Here is a 24,625-nt window from a genome sequence, read left to right on the forward strand (position 1 = left end):
CGCGAGCAACAAAGCGGTGCTTCACCATGTTAAGACCGCTTGTTCAGCACCTGCGTGGAGGCGTTCGAGGCTAATGCACAGTCCTGCAAATGCACAGTCCTGCAAATGCACAGTCCTGCAGGGCGGATCGGGACTCGTCTCTCTCCAGACGTCAAGCGATGCAAGAGGTGCACAGCGTGCTCGACTTTTGCTACAAGCCAGAAATTCAGCTTAGTTCGCTGAATGCGGCAGGTCACGCGAGAAACGAGGACATGTATCCTTTTTCCCTCCTGCCGGATTTTTCTGTTTCTGGATATTTTTGGCCGTTCCAGACTCCGGAAGCGGCGCCTGTCCAACTTAAACATCTCCAGATGACTCTTTCTTTGGCTCTGACACACACAGCCGAGCCTTCTCTCCGGTCAAATACATATCTCCCTTTATTAGTTGCTTCCTCCGTTTGCTATCACAACAGCAGCGTTGTTTGACCAGTGCAGGGGTGAAGGGACAGTGCAGACGGCAGATCTTGAGTGTTTGTAGGTTCGTGATCCTATTTGGAATAGGTGCGAGTTACTCCAGAAAAGAAAAACGAGATGAGTGAAATTCACCCATCATAAAATGTAGGTGAAGGAGGAAGGAAGAAAGGAAGAAAAGAAGCAAGGCAGTAGGAAAGAACAACAAACAGCTGGGATTCAGTGAGCCTCTCCAGCACCGGTGCCCCTTCACTTTCCTATACACAGTCACCTTTTAATGACCTACAATAAGTGCTGCCAAAAAGCAGAAGGTGAGAAACACTTGTAGGTGTGACATGTCTGGGCCCTGGCAGAGCCTTGTTATGGAGCCAGTGGGCTTCTATTCTGGGCAGAGGTGTGGTCCTAATGAATTGCTGATCTGGTTTATTTCTATGCAGTGAAGGTCCAAGGGGAGAGATCTGGACGGGTTTAACAGGCGGCGGGTGTTGGAGTGAGGTTGTAGGGGTCGAGCTGGGGAACGGGGCGGATGGTCCGAGTAGGAGAAGGTTCCCCGTGCTGGAGGGGTGCGATGTAAACAGTGGTGAGACGCTAATTAAAGCAAGATGGAGAATCTCTTTACCCGCTGCGGTAGGCAGTGCCGCCGTCTGACACACACACACACACGCACGCACGCACGCACGCACGCACGCACACACACACGCACACACACACTGCCTGTCCCCGTCTGCCTGTCTCCCATATTCATGGAGACTAAACAAACACACGCTCCTAAACACATCACTTTGAGAGCGAGCGTGGCCTGACGCGAGGAGCCCGACGATGATTTACGATGCCGAGCTCATTATAGCTGAATAAGCTTTATGACTTGTCAGTTTTCATGTAACGCTATCTGCATATGGCGCAGATTAGGTTACAACAGGAGATTCAGCAGCTCCGGTTTCAGTTCAGTGGGATATTGAAAGGTTGATAAAAAAATGGGAGCAGCGGAGCAGATCCCACATCCCGGGCCCATCCAGCCCGGGTGCAGACGGAGAAGGGAGGGTCATGGAAAGGCAGCCAGGAATGTCTGGAGAAACGACTGACCGGGAGAGCGCTGTTTTGATTGTCCAATTGTGTGTGTGTGTGTGTGTGTGTGTGTGTGTGTGTGTGTGTGTGTGTGTGTGTGTGTGTGTGTGTGTGTGTGTGTGTGTGTGTGTGTGTGTGTGTGTGCGTGCGTGAGCTCCACCCTCTCTGCCCGTGAGTGACTCCGGGATTGAAATGTGGTTCCAGTTAGGGCGTTTTTTAAAATCAGAAACATACTGGCACTTCAAACAACGTGCAGATATTTTTGTATCCAACTCTGCTTTGTTCTCGCTTTCCTGCACGGCTCCGCTCCTACGTAGACCGTGCCCGACTCAGTCTCCATTTCTTCTGGACACATTACCCTGCATTGCTAACTAGAAGCACAACTTTGACAGATGGAGGTGCTTATGGATTTAAAATTTGACACAGGCACTTAAACTGGGATTATTCTGCGGTGTTTCAGGCTAAATAGAAGCATCTGTGTGTGAACTCTGGTCGTGTTGAACACATCATTTATTTGTTAAAATCTTCCCATTAGCTGCGTAGAAGCTAACTGTGGGAAAACAGCCATCACAGAAAGGCCATAGAGTCTGAATGTACAGTATTTTATCTCTGGCTTCACCTTGTCTGGATATATTCATTTCTGAAATTCTTCTCTTCATTATTTCCCCAGCTAATCTTAAATTAATCAAATGCTTTTGTGAATATCCAGCGTAACTGGCTCATTATGCATGCGGCAGGGAGCGTTATCTGAGGACTGTGAATTGAATGTCTCCCTGGCTGCCAAGTAGTAATGTATCCATGCAGAGGGCTAATGGGCCCTCGTCCTCCTCGCTGCCTCACGTCTTCGTCCTTCTCCTCTTCTCATTTGTTTGCTTCCCTTTTATTCTTCCCTCAAATTCGACGTGCACTCCAATGTAAGAGCTGTTGTCTCTCCTCTTGCTTTCACTCATGCTGGGTCACACTGACGTACTGTACACGTGTGCACAGGCACACACAAACGAGCCTGAAGTTATATTTGATGCAGAAAACTCTAGAACGGGGCCACGGCTGATGTCACGTTGGATGACGTCCAGACGGGCTCCCAGAGTGAGGCTGCTGCGCCACAGTGTGTCCGTGTGTGTGAGAGCAGGTCACCACTGGCTACTGTGCTTGGTCTGCAGCTCCAGCCGTCAGCCACGCTGGTGCACTGACACGTGTTTTACATTCCTTCAATACGAGTCAGAGGGGATCACTTAGATGACAAAGCCATTATGAACACAACAGCTGTGTGCGTGCGTGGCCGTGCATCTGTCCTGTGTTTTGGATGAAAAGGACCTGAGGTGGTGGTTCAGTAACCGAATTAGCTTCTGAAGGAGAAATAAGGACAAACTGATCGGGACCAATTGGTCTGAGTGATGTCATGTCGTCGGCTCCTTCATTTCAATGAAGCACAGAGTTTGTACGTGTGTGTGTGTGTGTGTGTGTGTGTGTGTGTGTGTGTGTGTGTGTGTGTGTGTGTGTGTGTGTGTGATTGAGTCATTCACAGGGGAAGGATCTTTTACCCCAGCACCTCATCTCCTCATTTATAATTTACAACGTGAGAAATCACTGTGGGCCTGAAACGTCCCGTGTTCAGTGATTCTGCTGGAAAACGCTTTCCATACGCCGGGTGCGTCTATGCGCACCCTCATTAAGCCTCTTGTACATCTTCATACTTGGCCTCATTTTCTCTCCTTCATTTGCTTCCGATGCGTTCCAAGCTGATGATCAACGTGCAGACGCACACATGCTCAACTCAAGGACGCTGTGAACAGGAGAGGGGCTGAACCCCTGTCCTCCAGCTCCCGTCCTGTCACCGGATAGAATACCAAACACTTGAAACATTTAGCATACTGAATATTCAACAGCCTGGTCTGCAAACAATGTGTGTGTGTGTGAGACAGTCCTAATGTATTCTGCTGGCCTATTAAACATGTCCCTTTAGTCCAGAACAGCAGGAGAGAGGAGAAGAGAGGTTTGGGGTAAAAACTGCCCAAATCCTCTCTGGCCTTCGCTAATTTTGTCCTTTTGAGAGTGTTTGTGTCGTTTAGGGGCTGCAAAGATTCTCCAGGCTAATTAGGGACACAGCCACAGAATAACATTCATCATTCAAGAAATTAGCTATTAAGTCATGGGCTTTAAACGCATGCACTGTACTGTATCGTTTTAGTCGAGCTGAGTGGACATAAGCTACAGGTACATAACTGTTCGAACTTTATCCTCTGCTCTCCAGCTTCAGATGCAAACAAAAGTTGTCATGACAACTTTTTTGGATGATCCAGTCCAGCGCACACTGTTTGAAAAATGCCAAGCTCTGTAACACAACAGCAACGGGTGAAGGTAAGACGTTGCTCTGCAGTGACGAGATGTACTCCAACGCTTCAGTCTGCCTCCCACACTCCTCATTTAATGTCCCTTTAGTGATCGGAGGCAGCATAACTCACATGACGTTTCATGTCAAAGATCAGTCAAAGGGCAAAACGCATGTTTACAGTGGAGACAGCAAAACAAGGAATTCACAGCAAGAAGAGCCTGAAAAGAGTAGATCAGGATCAGACAGGTAGGACAGAAAGCGTAAATAAAGTGGAGAGGAGCCAGACAGACGAATAGTAAACAGCACAAAGGCAACTGAGGGATGAGAGGAGGCAGCTTGAACGTGCTGCAGCCTCAGATCTGTATACTGTATCACCTCCCACTGGGGTCTAGTCTGAAATATTCTAATGACAAACAGAGACTTTGTCAGGGCCCCAGTCAGATCTGCCTCCACCGGCCTCTGTAGCTGGGATTTATCCATGGCCGCGCTCCATTACTACACACTTGATTCCTCTGAGCCGGGGTAATGAAAAATGACCCAGCTCATCTGCAGGTAGAGCTCCATGGCAAGTGTGTGTGTTCTGTGTAGATGACGGTGTGTGTGTGTGTGTGTGTGTGTGTGTGTGTGTTGTACAGTTTCTTTGTCCAAAGGGAATCCTATCATTGTAAGATATTGAATGTCGGCCATTTGGCGGTTTCACCTGAGGGAGATCCAGAATGTGAGGGTAGACGCTTCTGCTCAGTAAATAAAAAAAAAACACCCAATCAATCATAAGCCAGAGTTACAGACGAGGTTCATTTTTTAGCTTTAGTGGTTACATTATTTTTCAAACCCTTGTTTTATGTCTTGCGGTCACTGAAAACCTTGAAGAATGTCCAGGTTTGTAGAGTTGCAGGGTCCATATTAGACTGCACACATTTCAATGTGTCCCATCTAAGATGATGTATATTAGCCTACAGATGTACGTGGTTGGGAGAGAGGCATTTACAATATTAATAGACAAGTAATAAAGTTTATAAATCAAGCATGTGGTCCTCCAGCTTTTACATTTATCTTTAAATAACGACTAACGTGACTTATTTTATATCCTAAGGCCGATCATGTGAAATCAACTTACTCGACTGCTGGGAAGTGTCCAGTTCTGATTATCAACTCAACTGTGATATATCCCCAGCCATATCTAAAATTGACCTAATATCCATGGAAAACAGCAGTGTCTGGTAAACACATGTGGATGCACTGTTAGAGGATATATGATCCCTACAAACAAAGCATCTGAGATTCCCTGAAAGGGATTTCCACAGGCCTTCGCCAGGCTGCCCTGGTAATCCTCTGGGATTACTATTCCACACTGAGACCCTGACCTCTGAACCTAAAACATTATAAGCCCTTCTATTCCCATCACTAATGCCACAGTTAAAACTATCACTTCACTCAATAGACAAGAGCCACCTTTAAAAATGTCAGGTCTGGTTATTTACCTCTTGCTCTGGTCACGACTCAGACACACTTAGATGAACACGAAACAGATTTCATGCAGTATGTGTGTGTTTTATCAAGTATGAGGTACGTCAGCACTTCAGCTGATCTCAAGGTAACTGTTCATATTTTACTATATTTTACTACAGTTTGTATTGTGATTAAAATGTGTATGTTTTTAGTATCAAGCAACAATAATGGGTGATTTTCACCAGAGTAGAATTAACATCCGTTGTTTTTAGGGCTCTGCTTAAATCAGGGATTAGACCCATACTGTATGTGAAGAAGTGAGTGTGTGAGCATGTAAGCGTCTGTAATTAAAGTCAGTGACCATCGCGTCCACCACTGTGACATAGTACTACTGTAAAGTCTGTCACAGCAAAGAGGCTTATGGTGCACAGCAACAAACAACATGCGGAGGGGCGGTCCGCTTTAAAAGTTTAACGTTTAACAAGACCACAGCCACGCAGGGAGGCTCGCCCAACGCGTGTACATTAACAAAATATGAATGACAGATGAAACTTTGATCATGATTCATGATTTATAGACTGCTGAGAACATTTTTTTCCCCCATGGTTGAACTGCTGATGAATCACTGCAGGAAGTCTCCACCAACGGACCAGGTCCCCTCTTTCCTTTTTGGTCTCTCACACACTCACACACTGGGTATTTGATAAACCTGGGAATGGAGCGTTGGAAATGTTTTCCAGACGAACTATGCAAATAAGACCTCATCCCTGGGGAGACACTGTAAACGGCTTCAACCACTAACAGCGCGTGCAGAGCGGTGTTTATGTGTATGCATCTGCGCCTATGCGGGGATATCAAACACAAACATGCCTTCAGCCAGCTGCAAACAAATTAGAAAACTGCAAAAAAATAAAAATAAACAAAGGACTGGAAAATGTTAAGGCAGAGTCTGTTCCGACCTTCTCCCCCTCCCGTCACCGAACTGCTCTGTGTCGGTCCTGGGAAAGGATTTTCTCACATACAGATCCTGATTTTGGCAGTCTGGACAAAAATGGCTGCCAGACAAGGATAGTGATCAAAATTCTTCAGTAGGAACTCGCAAGTTCAACTTCAGCCTCCATCCAATAGTTACTTGGCTGAGAAATAGGGGAAAAAAGAATATGTTTGGGAATTAGCGACGGGAGGCAGATTTCCCAATCAGAATGTCTGCTTGTCTGTCAGGACTCAGTTCACTGTGTGTATCAGAGGAAGGTGAAAACAGAAGGATGACAAATTGAACATGAGAATCAGAGAGGCTCAACAAACTGAGCTGAGGACAATCGCATCCAGATTCAGGGGGAGCTTCTGGCAACCAGAGTGGACTCCTCTTCCAAGAAATCCACGTTTTGTCCGAGAAGACCACCGTCTGATTGTGTGTCCACAGTTCACCAGACTACAAACAGAGGTAACGCATGCAAGCGCAGGTTCCAGATGGAGGGACAGGTTTCTACATCGTGTAACAATGGACTGAAGCTTTTCAGTGGGAAGAGAATGGAGTCAGTGACAGAACTGTTATGTGGGTTCAGTGGGAGTAAACACACTGACACGACAGTCAGGTGTAATAAATATGCATGATGGATGTAACATAGTGCAAGAGTTTAAATATGTATACAAACCTTTTGGCGGGATTGTGTTGCTAGGAAACAGCGTGGATCTACGGCGACCGGCTTCCTGTCAGCTACAGCTATTAGCGAACGCTGTACCAGGAAATAAACCGCCTACAGTACGTAGGATGCCTGTCATGTCGTCTCTCACAATGTTTGTAGCCACGTTGAACACAGTCAGGATGGGGTTTTGCTCGGCAGCATGTCACTTTTCATCCTCATCAACAGAATGATGGGCTGTGGTGAGGCAGCAAAGCAGAGGTTTAAGGAGAAAGCTCAATTCTTGCCCAAAGGAAGTCCAGCCACCTGTGTTTGCTATAGTGTCTATCCTCCCTATGCAGGATATCCTGCTTATGGCATGAGGTGGGGCGGTATAAGGTGGGGGGGGGGCTCCTGGGAGAGACCGAGAAGTAAAAAGATACAAAGCACGAAGCTGAAATGAAGGCGAATAAATAGCAACGTGAGAAATGACACACAATTACCCACAGACACCGTCCGACAGAGAGTAACGGAGCGCTGGCCTCACACGGCTCCCGGTACCGGACCTTTTAAAGGGTCGCACCCCCAGAGGAAAATGTGCGACTGGAGTCGGCTGAGTCAATATTACTCAGCCTGACGGACGAAAGTGTGAACACGTGGCTGTGAAAACTAAGAATCCCTCTGTGCACAGAACATGTCGCGAGTGCTGCATCTACAGCGCAGTCATGCACAGCACCTCGAGCCCAAGCTCAGGGAGCCTGCAATGAAAGACCGGATGAGGGATGGTGTCCTGACTGAGCGCCGGCGGCCGCCGGAGATGGATGCCCGTCCTCGGCGCGACTTGAATTGAGAGCGGCGAGAGATTTTAAATCGGAAATGAAGACGTCATTTAACAGGGAAAAAGCAGAAAATACGACGTCAGAGCAACGAGAGCAGGAGGCTCGGACTGGAGGCATGGAAAGGGAGGGGGGGGGGGGGGGGGGGGGGGGGGATGATAAAACACGGTGTCTGTATAAGTCATGTTCCCGCTCCGCTGTGAGGCTGGGCATCTCATTAACAGTAATAAAGGAAGCGGGGCAGAGAGGCAGGGATATCCCCATCCTGCAGCCTGACACACTGACCCCCCCTTCCCTTCGCAACTCCCTCCACTATTAAGCGCTCCACCTTGGGCTGAACCACTTTATCATAGCAGGTGGAGAGACATTGTCTGGTTAAGAAAGCAAAACAATGTGAGAGTATTAACGGAGCCTTGCACCACCCTCTTCTGATGTCTGTGTCTGTGCTGTGAAGCTACGAGGGGGCAGTTTGCTTAGGAAGGTCTGGTGCATTATTTCAGTTTCCTCTGATTGTGTTACTCTCCCTCAGGATACGTAACTGCTACATACATAAAAGATATTCGAGGGAAAAAGTTAGAATAACAATCCGACTTATTCCCCATATGAGTATGAAAAACAGAAAAAGGAGGGAGGAGACTATACAGTGCTGGTTTAGGTAAATGTGTATTTCTGTTAGAGTTTTGCAGGCCTGATCATTGTGTGAGCCTGCTGGGTTTGTCCTGCTTGTGCCAGCTGCACACAGGGCAGAGGAGACGCCGAAGGGAATGCTAATGGCTCCTTGAAAGCCCCGAGTAGCGATCCAGACAGGGCGAAGCGAATGCTAATGAACCGCTTTGCTGAATCACAGCCGCACAAATGCACGGCGCCGAAAGGTGCGGGCGCTTTTAATAATCCAACTCAAATGATTTGAACCCGCGAAGCTGTTCTTTTCAAGCCAACAGGCACAGTTCGTACCGGGGAGACGATGGATGCACCGAGCTCAGCCAGCCTGTAAAACTGTCCGCCTCTCTTTTGTGCGCACTCGCCCCATTTTACATATGCATAGAAACATTTAGCAGTTTAGCAGCTTAGTTACCACTCTCTTATTAGTCGCCGTAGCAACACAACTTCCTGTTGAGACTTTCCATCCTGAAAACAACAATCACGACAAAACAGCCTATTATTATTATTGTGACAGGACAACTCTCTGCAAACTACGCCAGTTTGTTCGTCCCACGCCTCCAACATCTAACCCACTTGTGTCCTCCGTGCTCCATGAGTCATGTTTAAGCCCTACCTGGTAGAGTGGCCGTGAAACACCCCTGTGCGCGTGCAACACGTGCAGGCTTCCAGGAAGGTTCCTGGCGTGCACGCAGAGGCGACGGAGGGCCGTGGAAGTCAGAGTCCACAGCAGACCCTGGCGAGTGCAGCCGACCTCGTCCAGTCCCAGCAACACTGCCTCCATCACTGGTCTGGCTACAACCTGGCTACGTGTCCCAGTACAGCAACGGGAGCTAATATCACTATATATCCACAGGTTTCACATTAGCATATCTGTATTTGCACAGGTGTGCCATTACAGGTGAAATCCACAGAGGCCCAGGTAATGAGCCAGGATGATTAGCCTTTCTTGTCTTCTGGATAGCATTTAGCTGGAATAGATAGTAATTGTCTCGTCCCTAGGACAGGGTAGCCCTCGGTTCCTCTCTGTCCTCGGTCTCTGGAGAATTCTGCAGTCTGATGTCTCCTCAAGGTCACAGCGTGCTTGTCCTTCTGTCCCGGTCCCACACTGCCAGTGGTCCCCCCCGACTCGGGCTCCCTTTTCCCGGTCTTCACTAAACCGAAGCAGCAGCAGCCGCCGTCCACCGGCCCCGGCGTCACAAACACAAACATTCCCACTAAGGCAATGCAGCTGCTCGGCTGAATGGAGGCTGTTTTTAAAGCGGCACGCACTCTCTCGCCGCCGCTCGGATCGAGCGTTGTCTGTCTCGCGTTTCAAGGAGAAAAAGGATGTGATCGCAGCCTTTCCACGCGCACGCCTGTCAAGAAGATCCTGTTGCATCCATTAACCAAAATAAAGAGAATTGAATGCATGAACTTCATTGGTCAAGATAGAAATGCGCCATCAGCATTTATTTACCACTCGTACCCGTTACTGAGTGTGAACAGATGTGTTTCTCACTAAAACACAACTTCTCCAACAATTGCTTCATTTCATTAACCGGTCCAAGATTCCTTGTTCCACAGCACAACTTTCCCATCACTCTGTCTCAGGACTTCACATTTTTCCCTCCGTCATGTTTTGAGAAACTCACGAGGAATGCGCGGTATTACTAGTGTGAGAATTTTCCATGATGAATCAGGGTTTGGCTGGAGCCGCGCACCACGTCTGGAGCCCCTCACCGCTCGAACCACTGTAATTTACAAAGCGTGCAAATATTTGTTGGGAGGCAAGAGGTTAGGTATGACAGCGCTGTTCCCATACTTCTGTGTGTTTGCAGTGTCCCAGTGAATCATGGGAAAGGTCGCGAAGGTCCTGTGATGCAAACAGACATCAGCTGACCAGCTATTACTATAGTAACAGTGGAAAAGAATTTAGAAGGATGAGCAGATGGACCTGACAGTAGTGACAATGTGTGTGTGGCTTTATTTCATTCTTATTCTTATTTCATACACGTTCAAACCAATGCATGCTCAGTTGTGAGGTCACAGCAGTTCTTGCACAGACAGAAAACAGGAGCAAACTCTCGCTTTCTCCACGGCTGGTGCCCCCCCCCCCCCTTTCTTTTTGTCTCCTGCTCCCATTCCTGTCTCTCCCTCTTTCATCTCGCCCCTCATACAGTATTTCTCTATTTCCCTCAATCTCCCTCCCGCTCTCTGATCTTCATTCAGGCGTGAGCTACTAGAGTGCAAGCAAGTCAGAAACCGAGCGTGCAGGAGCGAGGGATGGAGGGAAAGCAGTGGAGGGAAATGGGTCACAGACACTGTAAATTCACAAGATCCGTCACACAGATTCACTAAAACACTCGTTTACGAGAGTGGAGAGCAGGTACTGTACGACTCCAGCACCTTCCTGTTACTGTCGTTCATAAATCACAACAGACCCGGCTCATGGCCTTTACAGCAGGCTGACCTTTCTCCCAGGCTGAGCTTAAACACACACATGCCGCCGTTCACTGTGACTCAGATTGCAAGTGACACCCATGTATAGAACCGGTCCGAAATTCAATCGCAATCAGTCTAGTTTAATGTGATTGCATTAGAGGTGCAAGCAGGAAAATCAATAGCATATCGCAACCGCATGAAAGCCGGGAGCCTCCGTACGTCTGCATATGTGGATGGACGTGCACGAGCATCGCTTCCCCTCTTCATTTGTGTGTTTGGGATAATTAAAGTGAGAAATCTGTTTACTGTGCTCATGTGCAATAAAAAGAAAAAAACCCTGTGATGCCACAAAACCTTTGAAGTGTGGGGACTTGGTCTCTAATGTATAATAGTTGACCTACATGCTGTTATGTGCTATACACACAAATGAATGTGCCACACACACACACACACACACACACACACACACACACACACACACACACACACACACACACACACACACACACACACACACACACACACACACACACACTCAAGATAATCATTCCACTTTGCCTGGCAGATTAATATTAATGAGGATTACTATGTTACTGCAGGAGGCCCACGGGAAAACAAGAAACTGCACCTCCCTCGCTCTGCCACTGCTTCTTTCTAACCCTTTCCCGCGCTGTCTCTCTTTGTCACTCAAGCACAACCACGCACACACACACACACACTATGAATAACCCCGTTCATATGAGTGAGTCACACACAGCGCCTCCATTCTCTCAGAGTCGTGTTATTGCCGTCTAACAAAGAGCACGGATTGTGCATATTTCAGGAACATCTCGGGGTCTCCACATCCTGTTTTGGGGGTTGACACAGAATTTAACACACTATTTCCCATCAACCCACACATCTTCTTTTGCCCTTTTTCTCACATCTGTCTCTCCAAGACATCAACTGGAGTTCGCACAAAGAGGGCAGAAGGAGACACACACACACACACACACACACACACACACACACACACACACACACACACACACACACACACACTGGGGATGTTTTGGCACAGGACAGAGGGGTCCGCTCTCACCATAGCTGCCCCGCTAGCAAACTGTCTCCATGGAGAAACACATTATCAGCAGCCCAGTGGCTTCAGCCTTCGCTGCCAGTCAATAGGCGTTCGTCTCTCACTGTCTGAGTGTGTTCGGTACAGTTTTACTTTGAACTCACGGGCAGCTGTGCTGTGTTTCTATAGGACTGTGTGTTGATTTTGGACAGGGAATAGAAGACAGAAAAAAAATACAAAAATCATACCACGGAGTGATGAAAGACAGCTAGACGGGTGGAGGGGGGGTGGAGGGGGGGACTCTGCTGTGTTTCCCTCTGCTCAGAAACATTCTTCTTTATGAGTTGCCTTGGGGGGGGGGGGCTTTTCATGGTGAAAAGGGTGTGGTGGGCATTCAGGAGCCTTTAGCTCCAGTCATCCCCACCTCCTTTTTTTCCATCTTACCCCTTTTCTTTGTCTCATTAATTGGACTGACCACAGCTCCCTCACCTACAGTCCTGGAGGCAGGTTGAGATCCCTGGGAATCGATATTAAAGCGAGGCCGGGTGGAGGAGCAGGGGCCAAGCCCCCAAAGCTCCACGCTGATTTTCTAACAAAAAGCCGATGAAAGAATATTAAACAGAAACTCATGCTTAAAGTTGTTCCTTTGGTTTCGGCGTCAACTTCGCGCGTGCTTAAACGAACCCTGGCACTAATGTCGAGACAATTCGATCAGGCTGACGCGAAAGGAGCAGCGCGTGAACCCGATCCACACTTTGCCAGAGTCCGGCGTTGACCTTCTCTGTGATTGGTGCAGACGAGACGTTTAAAGGTAACGAGGATCGATTAGTATTCCGGCCTCGCCGTTTGTCTGGCTGCTCCTCGGTTTCAGGCCCGTAGCGGTGGATTACAGCGTCCCTATTGTCTGTTTGATTCCCTTTCTGCTCGTAAATGTGTCTTTTAAAAGTGAATGTGCCTCTATGCGCGTGAGCCAATGCGAGCGTCTCCTTCTCCAGCAGTGATTCACCCCTCCCACCTTTAAACCTTCACTCCCCTGTGGTGCCCCCTGACAACAACATGTTTCCTTGGAGAGCAGCTCAGCCTCTTCAAATCTGAAATGTTATTTTTTACCGGGATTGGAGCCCCCCCACACGCATGCACAAACACATGGGCCCAGACACAAAGACATGCACCAGCCTTTCCTTTGTTTGTTTGTTGTTTTTGTTCTTAAATTCACAGGATCTGTGCAGCTTACCGCGATAGCAGGATAACAGGCAGAGCATAATCCTAATTCAGACTAATCTAAACATAATGTTTTCCTATTTCTGAGTCACACTGATGAAGAGCAGAAGAAGAAAATAAGAGATTAAAATGAAAAGAAATCCTCCTTGTTCGTGCAATTTATCACGTGTTCAGGTGTGTCATATCTGTTAACAGTGAACAAAGATGGATGCACTCTCAGTGTAAATATCACTCAATTAGCAGGGACACAAACCTGCATAAATCAGGAGCTACTGGCGCGAAACCATTCGTCTGCATTAGAGAATTGACAGGGTGCAGATGAGCAGGTGAGCAGCAATGGCTCTGTTAAACGGGTTACGCAACACGAACGGCGTTGGAGAAACACGCCGTCGGCCAGCGGGGACGCGCCACCGGGACGAACCCGGGAAAACGCCGAGAGACGGGAAAAAGCCGGCGTTCCGAGTGTGCGTGCGAACGCTTTTAACTGGATCGGAGCCTGCAGCAGTGAATATCAGTCAGCTGCTCAGACGTTCACATTCTGTCAATATTTTTCCCCCTGCGCGTCGTCATGCGGCTCACGCAGTCGCACGCGGCGGAGGAGAGACGATAAGTTATCTAACGCATGACAAGTCGGAGCAGAGCAACACGGCGGCTGAGCCTCGGCGAGGACGCAGGAAGGCCCAACCTTTAAAGCGCCTCTGGGGCAGAACTGTTTTTTTTTTTTTTTTTTTTTTTTTTTTAACCGTGTCTGTCAATTTCTTAAACACATTTCTGTCTGTGCGATTTGATGGACAACTACAGGGGACATGTGACGCATTCACTGACTCGCAATGGACGCTTTTGCACATTCCTTTATTCACTTGCTCCTCCAGTACATACAATAATGCTATGGAATGCATGCAAATCACAGCAAAGCCAACCCCCCCCCCCCCCCCCCCCTTATGTGTTTCTGCACAGCTGGCCAAAAATAAAGGAAGGCAGAGAAGGGAAACGCAATCAGGAGAGAGAGAGAGAGAGAGAGACGTCCACCCAGTGTGAGAAAATCAAGCTTCTATCCGTTCATTAAGGTGATTTGAGCGACTCTTTGTGTTTGCGCGTGCAGCCAATCAACCAGTAGCACTGAGTTCTCTCCAAAGAACGGCGAGGATTTAGTTTCCTCCAATCAACCGCTAGCTCGCCAGTCCCGTTAGAATATGCGCTGCTGATGACGCTGACCCTTGTGTCTTTGAAGAGTGAAACCTTAAAGCGCCGAAGCCTTCGGACTTGCGTCATCTGAGATTTCACTTCGCCTCTAGTCTGCTGCTTCAAAGGACTCGTCCGTTGCAGCTCGATTATAAAAACCCGGGGATGGGAATGATGCAGCAGTATTTATTTTTGTGCGGGAAGTAGGTTGCGCATGTTTGCCATCCAGTACAGAGTAGCCAGGCTGTAATTTATGACTCAGCTCGCGTGTGTGTGTGAGTGTGTGTGTGTGTGTGTGTGTGTGTGTGTGTGTGTGTGTGTGTGTGTATCTGTGTGTTGTCTCCGTGCACATGTTCAGTCAAAGAGAAAACTACAAGGAGGCACGATTCTCAGAAGAGCGTGTGGCCTTTCCAAGTCACAGTCACTCAAAGAGGCGTGTTAATGACACATCAAATGAGAAAACTGAAACTTCAAGGGGAAGATGAAATTCATTTCATCCTTTAAGCGCCGCATAATGCGTGTGTGTGTGTGTGTGTGTGTGTGTGTGTGTGTGTGTGTGTGTGTGTGTGTGTGCGTGTGTGTGTGTGTGTGTGTGTGTGCGTGTGCGTGTGCGTGTGTGTGGGTCCATCACTCCAACACACACTATAGTCATGTTGGATTCAAGTAATGGCAGTGTATTTACAACATAAAAGACAGCAGACCCACGTCACGCACACACACAACACACATGCGAGGCTCCACACTCACTCTCCCGTGGCATGGGAACTTTGCAGAAGGCTACACACAATACAGTACGTGAATCACCTGGCAGGTCATAGCCTGTCTTCACAACTGTGATGGGAAGGTTACCTCTGCAGCACACATTCCACGTCTGTTCCTAACTGCAAACTATTATCTTCAGTCGTCACGCCACTCCCACCAGACGTACACAAAATGATTATCACTGGGTAAACAACCAACAAACCCACACACACAGCACACAGCACACAACCCAGCACTTTGAATCAGCCTGAAGATGACATTGCCCGATAAAAAAGGAGGCAAACTCGCGTCCCAAGTCAGTTGACTTGTGTTGACAGCGACGGGCAAACAAGCCGGACTCCCACAGCGAGACTTCCCCACAACCTTGAAACCGGAGGACGGCAGCGGAATACATTAGCGGTGACAGAGACAGACTGAGCCGCGGAAAGATTGACAGACTCACACTGACAGCCAGAGAAACACAGACACGTATTGTCCACTGTAGAGATTAAAAGCTTTGCTCTTGCCTTCCACCAACTCAAATCTAATACCATCCCCTGGATTAGCCAGGACCCGTTCTTAAATCCCATTTATGCACAGAGAAAGGGAGGAGACAAAGGAAAAGACGGGGGGAAAGTGAGGAAGAGGAGCTCGGCCGCGCTTCTGTCTTACCCGGTCTCCGCTGTTCCTCCTCAGGGTCCCCACCGGCAGCTTGAGCATCAGCCGGCGGGTCCGGCCGGGCGTCACTGCTCCCTGGACCACCATAGCACGCTCCACAGTGTGTGTGTCCGTGGGCGTGCGAGCATGTGTGCAAGTGTGTGAGGGGGGTGTCCTCGCCGTCCCGTCCAGCCTGACAGCCGGGGTCCACGCGGGCTGGCGCGTGGGTGTGTATGAGGAAAGACGCTTGCGGTGTCAGTGTGTGTGTGTGTGTGTGTGTGTGTGTGTGTGTGTGTGTGTGTGTGTGTGTGTGTGGGTAGTAGCCCCACTAAGTCCCTCTCTCCGCTTCCCTGTCCTCCTGTGCTGAAACACTAGCCATTCTGCTCAGCTCTACGCTCCACGCCGCCGCTCAGGAGGAGAATGAGTGTGTGAGAGGGCGAGGGAGCGCGCTTTGTCTCTCGCTCTCTGGAAGCTCCCCCCCCCTCCCCGGCTGCCTCCCACACTCCCTTCCTTCAGTTGGGGGCTTAACCAGGTCACTGGATTAATGTGACGTTACGGCTGTTATTAGCATACACACTCGTGTCACGTGATCCAATAATAATTGTGTGTGAGCGTAGACGCCCCCACCACACGCACGCACGCACGCACACACACACACACACACACACACACACACACACACACACACACACACACACACACACACACACACACACACACACACACACACAGCCCTTATAGGGGATCATGTGGGGAACCTCAAAAGGAATATGGGATGTTTTGCCATCTGGTGGGAAGATTATCTTGGAAATCCCATATCTAGCTTTCTCTCCCCGCACTGTCTGGGAGACAAGAGGGGAAATACACGCACACACACCTACACACACACAAGTATGTGGCTGTCATGATTGTGCAATTAAAAACAATCATGCAGAAATTTCCTGACCACCTTTTAATATGGTTCATACAAACATTTTTTTTTACATATTGTCAGTGTTGCATGTTTTAGTTGCAAGAAATCAGGATGCCTGCAGCTTCGTACGGCTGAGTCAGTGGTCTGTATCGACCACCCTGGTCTTTACATGTCCATTAAAGCTATTGCCCTCATGAGTTACAGCAGCACCTAGCGACTTACTGTCATATTCCCATCATCACTCACTCCGGACTGTTTGCCTCTGCACAGCAAAACTGCACTGATTAACTAAAGTGGATCAACCCGCACATGCACACGCTGAATACTATGTGTGCACATGGAGATATATGGAGATATATGGCGCACGTGTGCAGTAGGTTCACAAATATTTATGTGCTGTAGCTGCCATCAGCTTGGTTAGCACTGTTATGGGATTTTGCGATGCTGGGTCATATCTGAAGCCAGATTAAATCCAGCAGATGAAAAGAGCAGCCAAATGAGCCTTTTCCAGCCGTTTAAGTCAGAAAACGATGATGTTCCTGACATAATACTCACTAAGCACACGCACAGAAACATGCGCATTGTGCAAACGCCGAGTAGCGAGCGTACAGGGGGAAACCAGCGGAGTGGTAATCCCCAGTAAGCATTATTTATTCAGCACCGTATCCCACATCAGTGTGTGAGTGACTGTGGCCTACATGAGAAATATGGGAGGGTTATTTATAAACCGGGTGCGCAGACAGCCAGGTCTCACCGAAGACACAGTGGAGGAGATGAAACGAAGGAAGCGGTTCCTCTGGTTCTGCCCTGCGACGGGCGCTTGATGCTAATTCAGACGGATCCTGAGACGAACCCCGCTGCTTTTATCGGGGTCCCCGTATGACACCTTGACAACTGGATGACAACACACTCTCCTAATTGAACAATTTAAGTGTGGTTTGTGTGCGTTTGCTCTTTCCTCCACAACTGGATTTTTCTTTAAAGATGTTTAACATTCCTCTGCGGGTGAGGTGATAAGCCCTTGTCTTGACAAGAGGAGGAAAAAAAAAAAACGAAAGAGAACATGTTACTATTCTTGATGCTTGAGGCTACTGCACAATGACCCATTTCAGTCAACAAGCACAAGCATAGAGGCAAATAGGATTTCACTTAGTTATAAAAATAGGCGAAATTACAAAAAGCACGTATGTAATGAGGCATAAAAGCTGGGGGATTCTGACGCGTCCCACTGTAGTGGATCGGTTCGCAGCAGATGTCCTCAAAATGAACCACAAGCTATTAATGATTCACTGAACTGCAGATGAAACGAGAGGGAGAGAACGAAGCAGAGAGAAGAAGGAGAGAAGATCACTACCTGGCGGTGAGAGATGCTAATGAGGAGGCGGCAGACAAAGCATCTGGATTTTCTAGGTGTTATTTCTGCATTATAATGTGTTTGTGTGTCTCTTTGTGCATGTGTGTGTGTGTGTGTGTGTGTGTGTGTGTGTGCCTCATCTTGTAATAATAAGAACTGGTGGTTCTCTATTGTAGAATCCTGATAACCCAGCCATTCTCTGCCCACGGCTGTCTGACTCATCCCCATGGTCCCACTCCACACAGTGTGTGTGTGTGTGTGTGTGTGTGTGTGTGTGTGTGTGTGTGTGTGTGTGTGTGTGTGTGTGTGTGGGTGGGTGGCTGTGTTTATGGAAATGCCCTTTAGCTGGACTCTCTACCCATCCCAACCAGCGAGGGAGGGGGCTGACTGTTTATGTTACAAGACTCCACAAATTACAAAGAACCGAGAAACGGCGCCTCTGCACAGGAGAACAAAACAACAGGCCCGTCGCCCCAGCAGCACCACCACGACGGGACCATCGACTCAGTTTCAGCCTGTGTACCGCCTGGGCCTCTGCATGTAGTTGTCTGGTTTGCATCATATGACAGTGAGATAAGCAGAGGGCAGGGCCTCCCACCCTTCACCGGGTCAGAACCAATCATAATGACGTCTCCACAGGGCAGCATCCACTTCAGTTATCGTCCCCTCAGCAGAGTGGGCAGGAAGGCCTGGGAAATGCTGCGAAAGGTAACAGCTCGAGAGATTTCACGGAAATTGGGACATTTGTGTGACTCGTTGTGAAAACTGGGACATATTTGTATGCTGAAGAGATTTGGTGGAACGCAGGGACAGGTCACTCTGATCAAATCAAATTGCTCGACGCAACATCTGTTCGCGCTGCTGTGAGGTGACTGCGTCTGTGTGTGTGTTTGTGTGTGTGCCTGCTGTATATTCACTTGTGTGATTTTCATTGTGATTAAAATTCCCCTCTCTGGCAGACAGAAAAACAGACTCTGGTGCATCGCTCCAGGTTCCTTTGTCAGTGTGTGCAGACATTACCCTGAAAGAATAACTTAGCACAGTCCACATCCAGACTCATAAGCTGCTATTGTACAGTCATCTGGAATTGGAATATATCATTGAAATTGGCCGGTTAGAAATATACTTTATGAATAGTATAGTAGACTTGAATGGGCAGTTAAATGTGCAATTTCCCCAATGAGCAGCATTCAGCGCCTGTGAATAATTCACTCAAGTTGACTGGAAATCCTCAGTGTGGGCAGGGCCAGTTAACACAATCAGGATGTGGACCATGCACGGCAAGAGAATGAAAGCCTGAATGAAGATCACTTATGAAGGAGTGAATGCACACATTAAAAGTGGATGAAACCAATTTTAATTGTGTAAGACTAATCAGGCAAGAAAACCTGAACAATCTGTATATTATATGTGATGAAATTACTCAAATATATATTTTTTACAGTCACAAGGGGAGGTCTGAGTGCTGTGACTTCACCCTTCAACCAATCAATAATATTGTCATTGCAGACCCTGAGACAACTGCTGGGGGGAGAGAAACAAGCAGAGACAGGTCAGCTGGCTATTATTGAACACTTCTGCCACTGAGCACCTATTATATAACACTGTGGTCACACATTAAACCCAGCCAATAGCCTCAGCACATCTACAGTCATAAGAGCATTTAGTGTAAAATGTCAGCTTCGCCAAAGATAAGAACCAGCGATTTTACGGCTGCTGGAAACAGAAAAGACAGCGGCCAAAAGAGCAAAGCAGAGCAATACAGCTGTTGTGGAGGCAGTCCCATCCAGCTGAGGTCTCTGGGTCAGAGGAGACGAGGGGGCTGGGGGAGAAAAAGCACATCCGGGAGGAAGGAGCGTGAGCGTTCAGCCCTGCCTCCGGGCCTGCGTCGTAGAAGGGATTGGGATGGTGGGGGAGAGGCCTGTGGGGGGTGGAGATGTTGGTGGGGCACACCAGGAGGAGATTCAATTAAACTACACAAGCACGGAATGCATTTTTAATCACTCCGCTTGGTTTCCTGACGCGACTGTCAGCCTTTGTGCCAGACTGCGAGGCTGTCGCCTCTCTCTCTCTCCCTCTGTCCTCGGCCGAGCGGCAGCACAATGCACGGCAGCTTTGGCAGGAGCTGATATGATGTCATGGACGGACATTTTACAGCAGCCAGAAAAAAAAATCCAATCAGCGCAGACAAGTCATGTTACTATTTTCTTCATGTACAGTGGCTGCGTATGTGGCAGCATTGACGTACGCGAGAAGACGTGTGACATAGATTTAAATCTAAATACAGTATTATTAGTGCGTTGCCTCTTCTATTTTTAAGAGGAGGGGGGCAATTTGCGCCAACAAAGTAGTGACCTGCTTTTCTTGTAGTAAAAACGGCTGCAGAGGAAGTTCATCGCCTCAGATCCTCTTCGCTTCCCTGAATCATTCATACGCACTGCTGTAGATAATAGCAGGCTACTAGTAACATGCTGTAGCTGAGCTCAGCTGCTGCTCCAAGCCAGCGTCTGGTACACCTTGTTTTTCCTCCTCCATGCGTCCAATGTTTGAGCTGAGTTTGACTTACACACATGTTACACGTGTGCATCCTTATGGGTAATATTACACAGCTCAGGCGTCACAGTCTCACTGCTGGGGTTGGGGTTTCCATGGACAGTAGCATGGAAAAAAAACAGATCAGATGCGGATCAATAACTGTTTAATGCTGTTAAACTGTGATTTTAATCCATTCATTGTTGGAGCAAATGACTACGTTTCCTGTTAGGTCAAGTATATAAAGTATATGCTTGCAGTGGTACACATCAACTGATGGTAATGCATGGCATAAAATTATTTAATTCACTGTTTTTGATGGTTCAATGAAACTGGCCTCATCTAAGCTCATGTCTGCATCTCAGTGTGTGTGTGTGTGTGTGTGTGTGTGTGTGTGTGTGTGTGTGCATATGTGTGTGTTTAGTAGGCTAGAAAGCATGCAGGCAATTTGAATATTTTTCATTTATATATGCAAAGTGACCATTGCGGCCTCTTAGAGAAATAAATAAATAAGCGGTTTAATTAGGATGCTGGGAGGAAATGTGGAGGAAAGAGGCATTTTCCTGACTCCCGTTTTTCCATCCCACATGCGGCGCATGAATAATCCAAATCCTGTTCTGCCAGCAAACACTAATCTTCAGTGCTTCAGTTATAAATCATCTACTGTATAGGATATATGAAAATGACCAAATCTCCAGAATAGGCTTGATGGATTCACCAGTCAAACATGACGGATGCTGATGCCCTGTAGCAGCGGAACAGACGCCTGGAAACAGTGTTAAAGGGAAACAGCAGTTTAACAACCAGGCTCATTACAGAACCAGGGCACGTGATGTCATATTTATACCACAGCCGCCGGAGTAATCTACCTTTAACCAAGTGTCACAAACAATCACGAGTATCATATCAATCACACTTTCCTTCCACTACAGGTTCAATTCTTTCGCCCACAAATCTTACTGCGCATGGTTTTAGCTAATTAAAGAGAGAGCATCTGGGCAGAGACATGAACATATGTTGGCCCCTGGTCACCAACTGCAATTATTCATTGGGTAGGTCACAAGGCACGGAGGAGAATGGGATTGGTGTCAGAATGCTAAACGCTCAGCGAAATGGCAGATAGAACAATCAAGAATATTAAAATCAAAAGCAAACAAGAGAAGGCGTGTGCGAACTCACGAAAACGTCCATGAGCATGTGCTCCAGGGTCACCTCCAAGTCCTCAAGGCGCGCTGCGAGAGTCATGGTTCAGCTCATGGAGATATCGACATCAGACTAAAAGCAAGGGATTATTTTCTCTTCCTCTCTCTGATTTTGTGTAATTACGGGCGGCTAATGTAGAAACACTTCAACAATGTTAACCATGCAATATCCCAGTTCTCCAAAGATCCGTGCCACGGCGACGTCCAAGCCTGATTCGTCCACATCTCCCTTTTATTCTTCATCCGTTTTCATCCGGCTTCCCAGACAAACAGCTGTCATCCCAACGCTGCTGCCTCTATTTCTACCAAACGCGTTTCTAAAAAGTGTCCAACTCCGGTTCAGTTCAAGTCCCAATTGCAAAAAGTTCTGTTTAAAAAAAAAGAACTGTTTAATCACTGTGTCACAGCAACCTGTGGCTAAGAGTGTTATTGCCTCATTCTCTGACCTTAGTTATGATCCATGGGTGAACTGAAGGCACTGATAACTCCCTGGCAGAGGGAGGGCAGAGGGTGGGTCTCACTCCCCAGAGGAGGAGACAAGGTGGAGGATGAGTGGAAGGAGGAGGAAGCTACGGTCTTGATTGGAGCAGCTAAAATGTGATGAAGTCATCCGTCTGTTTCATTTTTTATATCCTTCCATCTTCACATTCTCTAAGTTGTTTGAACAGGATATCGCTTCCCTCGTTCCCCCTCTTCTCCCTCTTTTTCTCGGTGCCCTTTCAGGTCTCTGTCCACAGTGGTCGCCTTTGTGTGGAGGCAGAGCCTCGGGCAGCTGATGCCCAGTTCTGGCCCGCTCTTGGCTGGGGTCATCCTCTCTCACACTGAGCCTCTCATCAATGGGCCTTTGTAGAGGCCTCATTATGGCCCTGGATGCTGAGGCTCCCATAGACATGGGAAAAACAACAGGGACACGGCCTGGATCTATGACTGGACGCTTATGTAACAGTAGTGGGGACGGGGAGGGGTGGGCGGCGGGCGGGCGGGCGGTTATGGAGACAGGGGGCATGTGGGGTAGACGGCTGATTAGGAAGGCGAGGAGAATTATAGCAAGTGTCAGAGGAGGCAGCGATTCAGTGAGGGAGGAAGGAAAGTGGAAGAAAAGAAGGGAAGCGGGGGGGCGAAGGATGTTGGTGGGACGCTCTGTGGAGAGGGGCTGTTTTTGTTTTTTTGTGGACTGCAACACCATTCTCCCTGAACCAAAGGAAACTGAGGTGATGATTATCCAACATATTCTCAACACTTGTTCTGCTTCGTTCTTCTTCATTCCCTCTTCTCCTCTTCCTTCACCTCCTTGCGCTCCGACCTCGCTGCGTATCAGCGGCATCGGCCTCAACCTTATCTCTTCCCTCTGTCCCTCTCCTGTTGACTTCCTAAGCCACACAGAGCAGGAGTGCAGATGACCTTTGACCCCCGTCTTTGGTGTGAGGTCCGCTCATCAGTCTTCACGTCAGCTTTGGCCCAACTGTGAGTCTGTGCGCACACGCTTCCTGTGAGCACGCGATCACACAGACACTACAACACATCACTGACTACTATCAAAGACAAAGCGCATACAGCGCTTCATCCATCATCTCAGAGGAGCCTGTGGTGAATACAGTACGTGACACCCCGCCATTAATAACGCATGAAAGATCCCTCATTTGCATGGAAGCCGTGCATTATGAAAACCCTCCAGTGAGACGGACAGTATATCGCCACTAAGGCTTGTGGAGCAGGTGGCCCCACACAGAAAGTGTCAGGTATCCTAGTATCTGGAGCTGTATGTGCCATTAGTAAAGAGCTTAGCCCCCTGCGGAGCGGGACCAGTGGACAGCATGTCCCAGTGTGACAGGGCTGAGCGAGGCTGAGGTTAAAACCAGATTTCTCTGTATAATCCAATATATGTGCGGTGGGAAGTGAAGGCAGCGGACTCAGTCACTAGCGCAGCGTTTGTAGGCCTCTCTACATAATGTATAAGCAAAGAACACATTATGTTCCATCACACTTCTACAAAGCATGCTCAGACATTCACATTCACAAACATGTTCCTGTGTTATTCATACAAATGAGGCAGTTTGAATCACCACGCTACTGTCTCTGCGCATGACTTATTGAGAGGCAAAGGTGGGATTTAAAGGGCTCCCCCGTGGTGCTGCCTTTCACGGCCTCGTGAAGACAATCACGCACACATAAATAAAAAATAACCAAACAGACTGATAGATAGCGATAAATTGTCATGATTTACATGAAGACAACCACTCCGCAGCCCAGTCATGAGCAGAAAGCACAGCCAGAGGCAGCGACTCAGGCTGCGCGTCACAAAAATGGCAGTAATGGGCCGCCGAGGACACGTCTGCACTGGGACGTCTTCCAAGTCACAGTCACACACACACACACACACACACACACACACACACACACACACACACACACACACACACACACATCCACGTCCTGTAGTCTCCTCTATGCATCGTCTCTAGTCACGCTGCTTTTTTCTGGGCCTATAGAGACGATGGCTAGCGAGTGGAGATGGACGGCGTTCTGCTGAGTCATTCTCTGCAGCACTATGCTGTGTCACTCCAAGCCGCAGCTCTGTCATTGCACATCACAGTGAACGTCTCTCAGGTGCATGCTGCTGCTTCATGTCAGGTCACCTTGGCCTTAATTCAGTGGCTGAGCAAAGGTGGTATAGTAGAAAAACAGTACTGCATGTAATATTGTGGGAGATAGAAAACAATAACTTGTTCGGAGCGTTCATCGTTGTCCTCCCTGTCCTACATACCAGCCTCTCTCCAGTGAGCGTGTGTGAGCAGACAAAATGCGACAGAGGCATATTTCAGGGGCTGGTTTTGTGAAGGCGCTGGATTGAGTCACGCTCCAGTATTTTCTGCCCCAGTAAACCCAGCCCACTTCCAGTTCCGAGGAGGCTTCCCGGCTCCGCGCCGCG

At 48.2% G+C, this 24,625-nt stretch overlaps 1 protein-coding gene across 10 annotated transcripts in view; it reads right to left on the reverse strand.

Moving 5' to 3' along the window:
• frmd4a (FERM domain containing 4A) overlaps positions 1-24,625 on the reverse strand; it is a 76,449-nt gene that overhangs the window by 29,218 nt on the left and 22,606 nt on the right. For 2 of the 10 annotated variants that reach the window (XM_029153816.3, XM_029153817.3), the window contains exon 1: positions 9,030-10,377. The exons of 2 other annotated variants lie outside the window; for them this stretch is intronic. In XM_029153816.3, coding sequence (XP_029009649.1) covers positions 9,030-9,197 — 168 coding nt within the window. In that variant the 5' untranslated portion in view covers positions 9,198-10,377. Of the gene's footprint in view, positions 1-9,029; positions 10,393-15,710; positions 16,188-21,673; positions 23,318-24,625 lie in introns of those variants that run through there. 6 more of the 10 variants (XM_029153820.3, XM_029153819.3, XM_029153818.3 and 3 more) reach the window with 6 other exon arrangements.

This window comes from Betta splendens, chromosome 6, assembly GCF_900634795.4.
Source record: "Betta splendens chromosome 6, fBetSpl5.4, whole genome shotgun sequence".
In the NCBI taxonomy this organism is placed as follows: domain Eukaryota; kingdom Metazoa; phylum Chordata; class Actinopteri; order Anabantiformes; family Osphronemidae; genus Betta; species Betta splendens.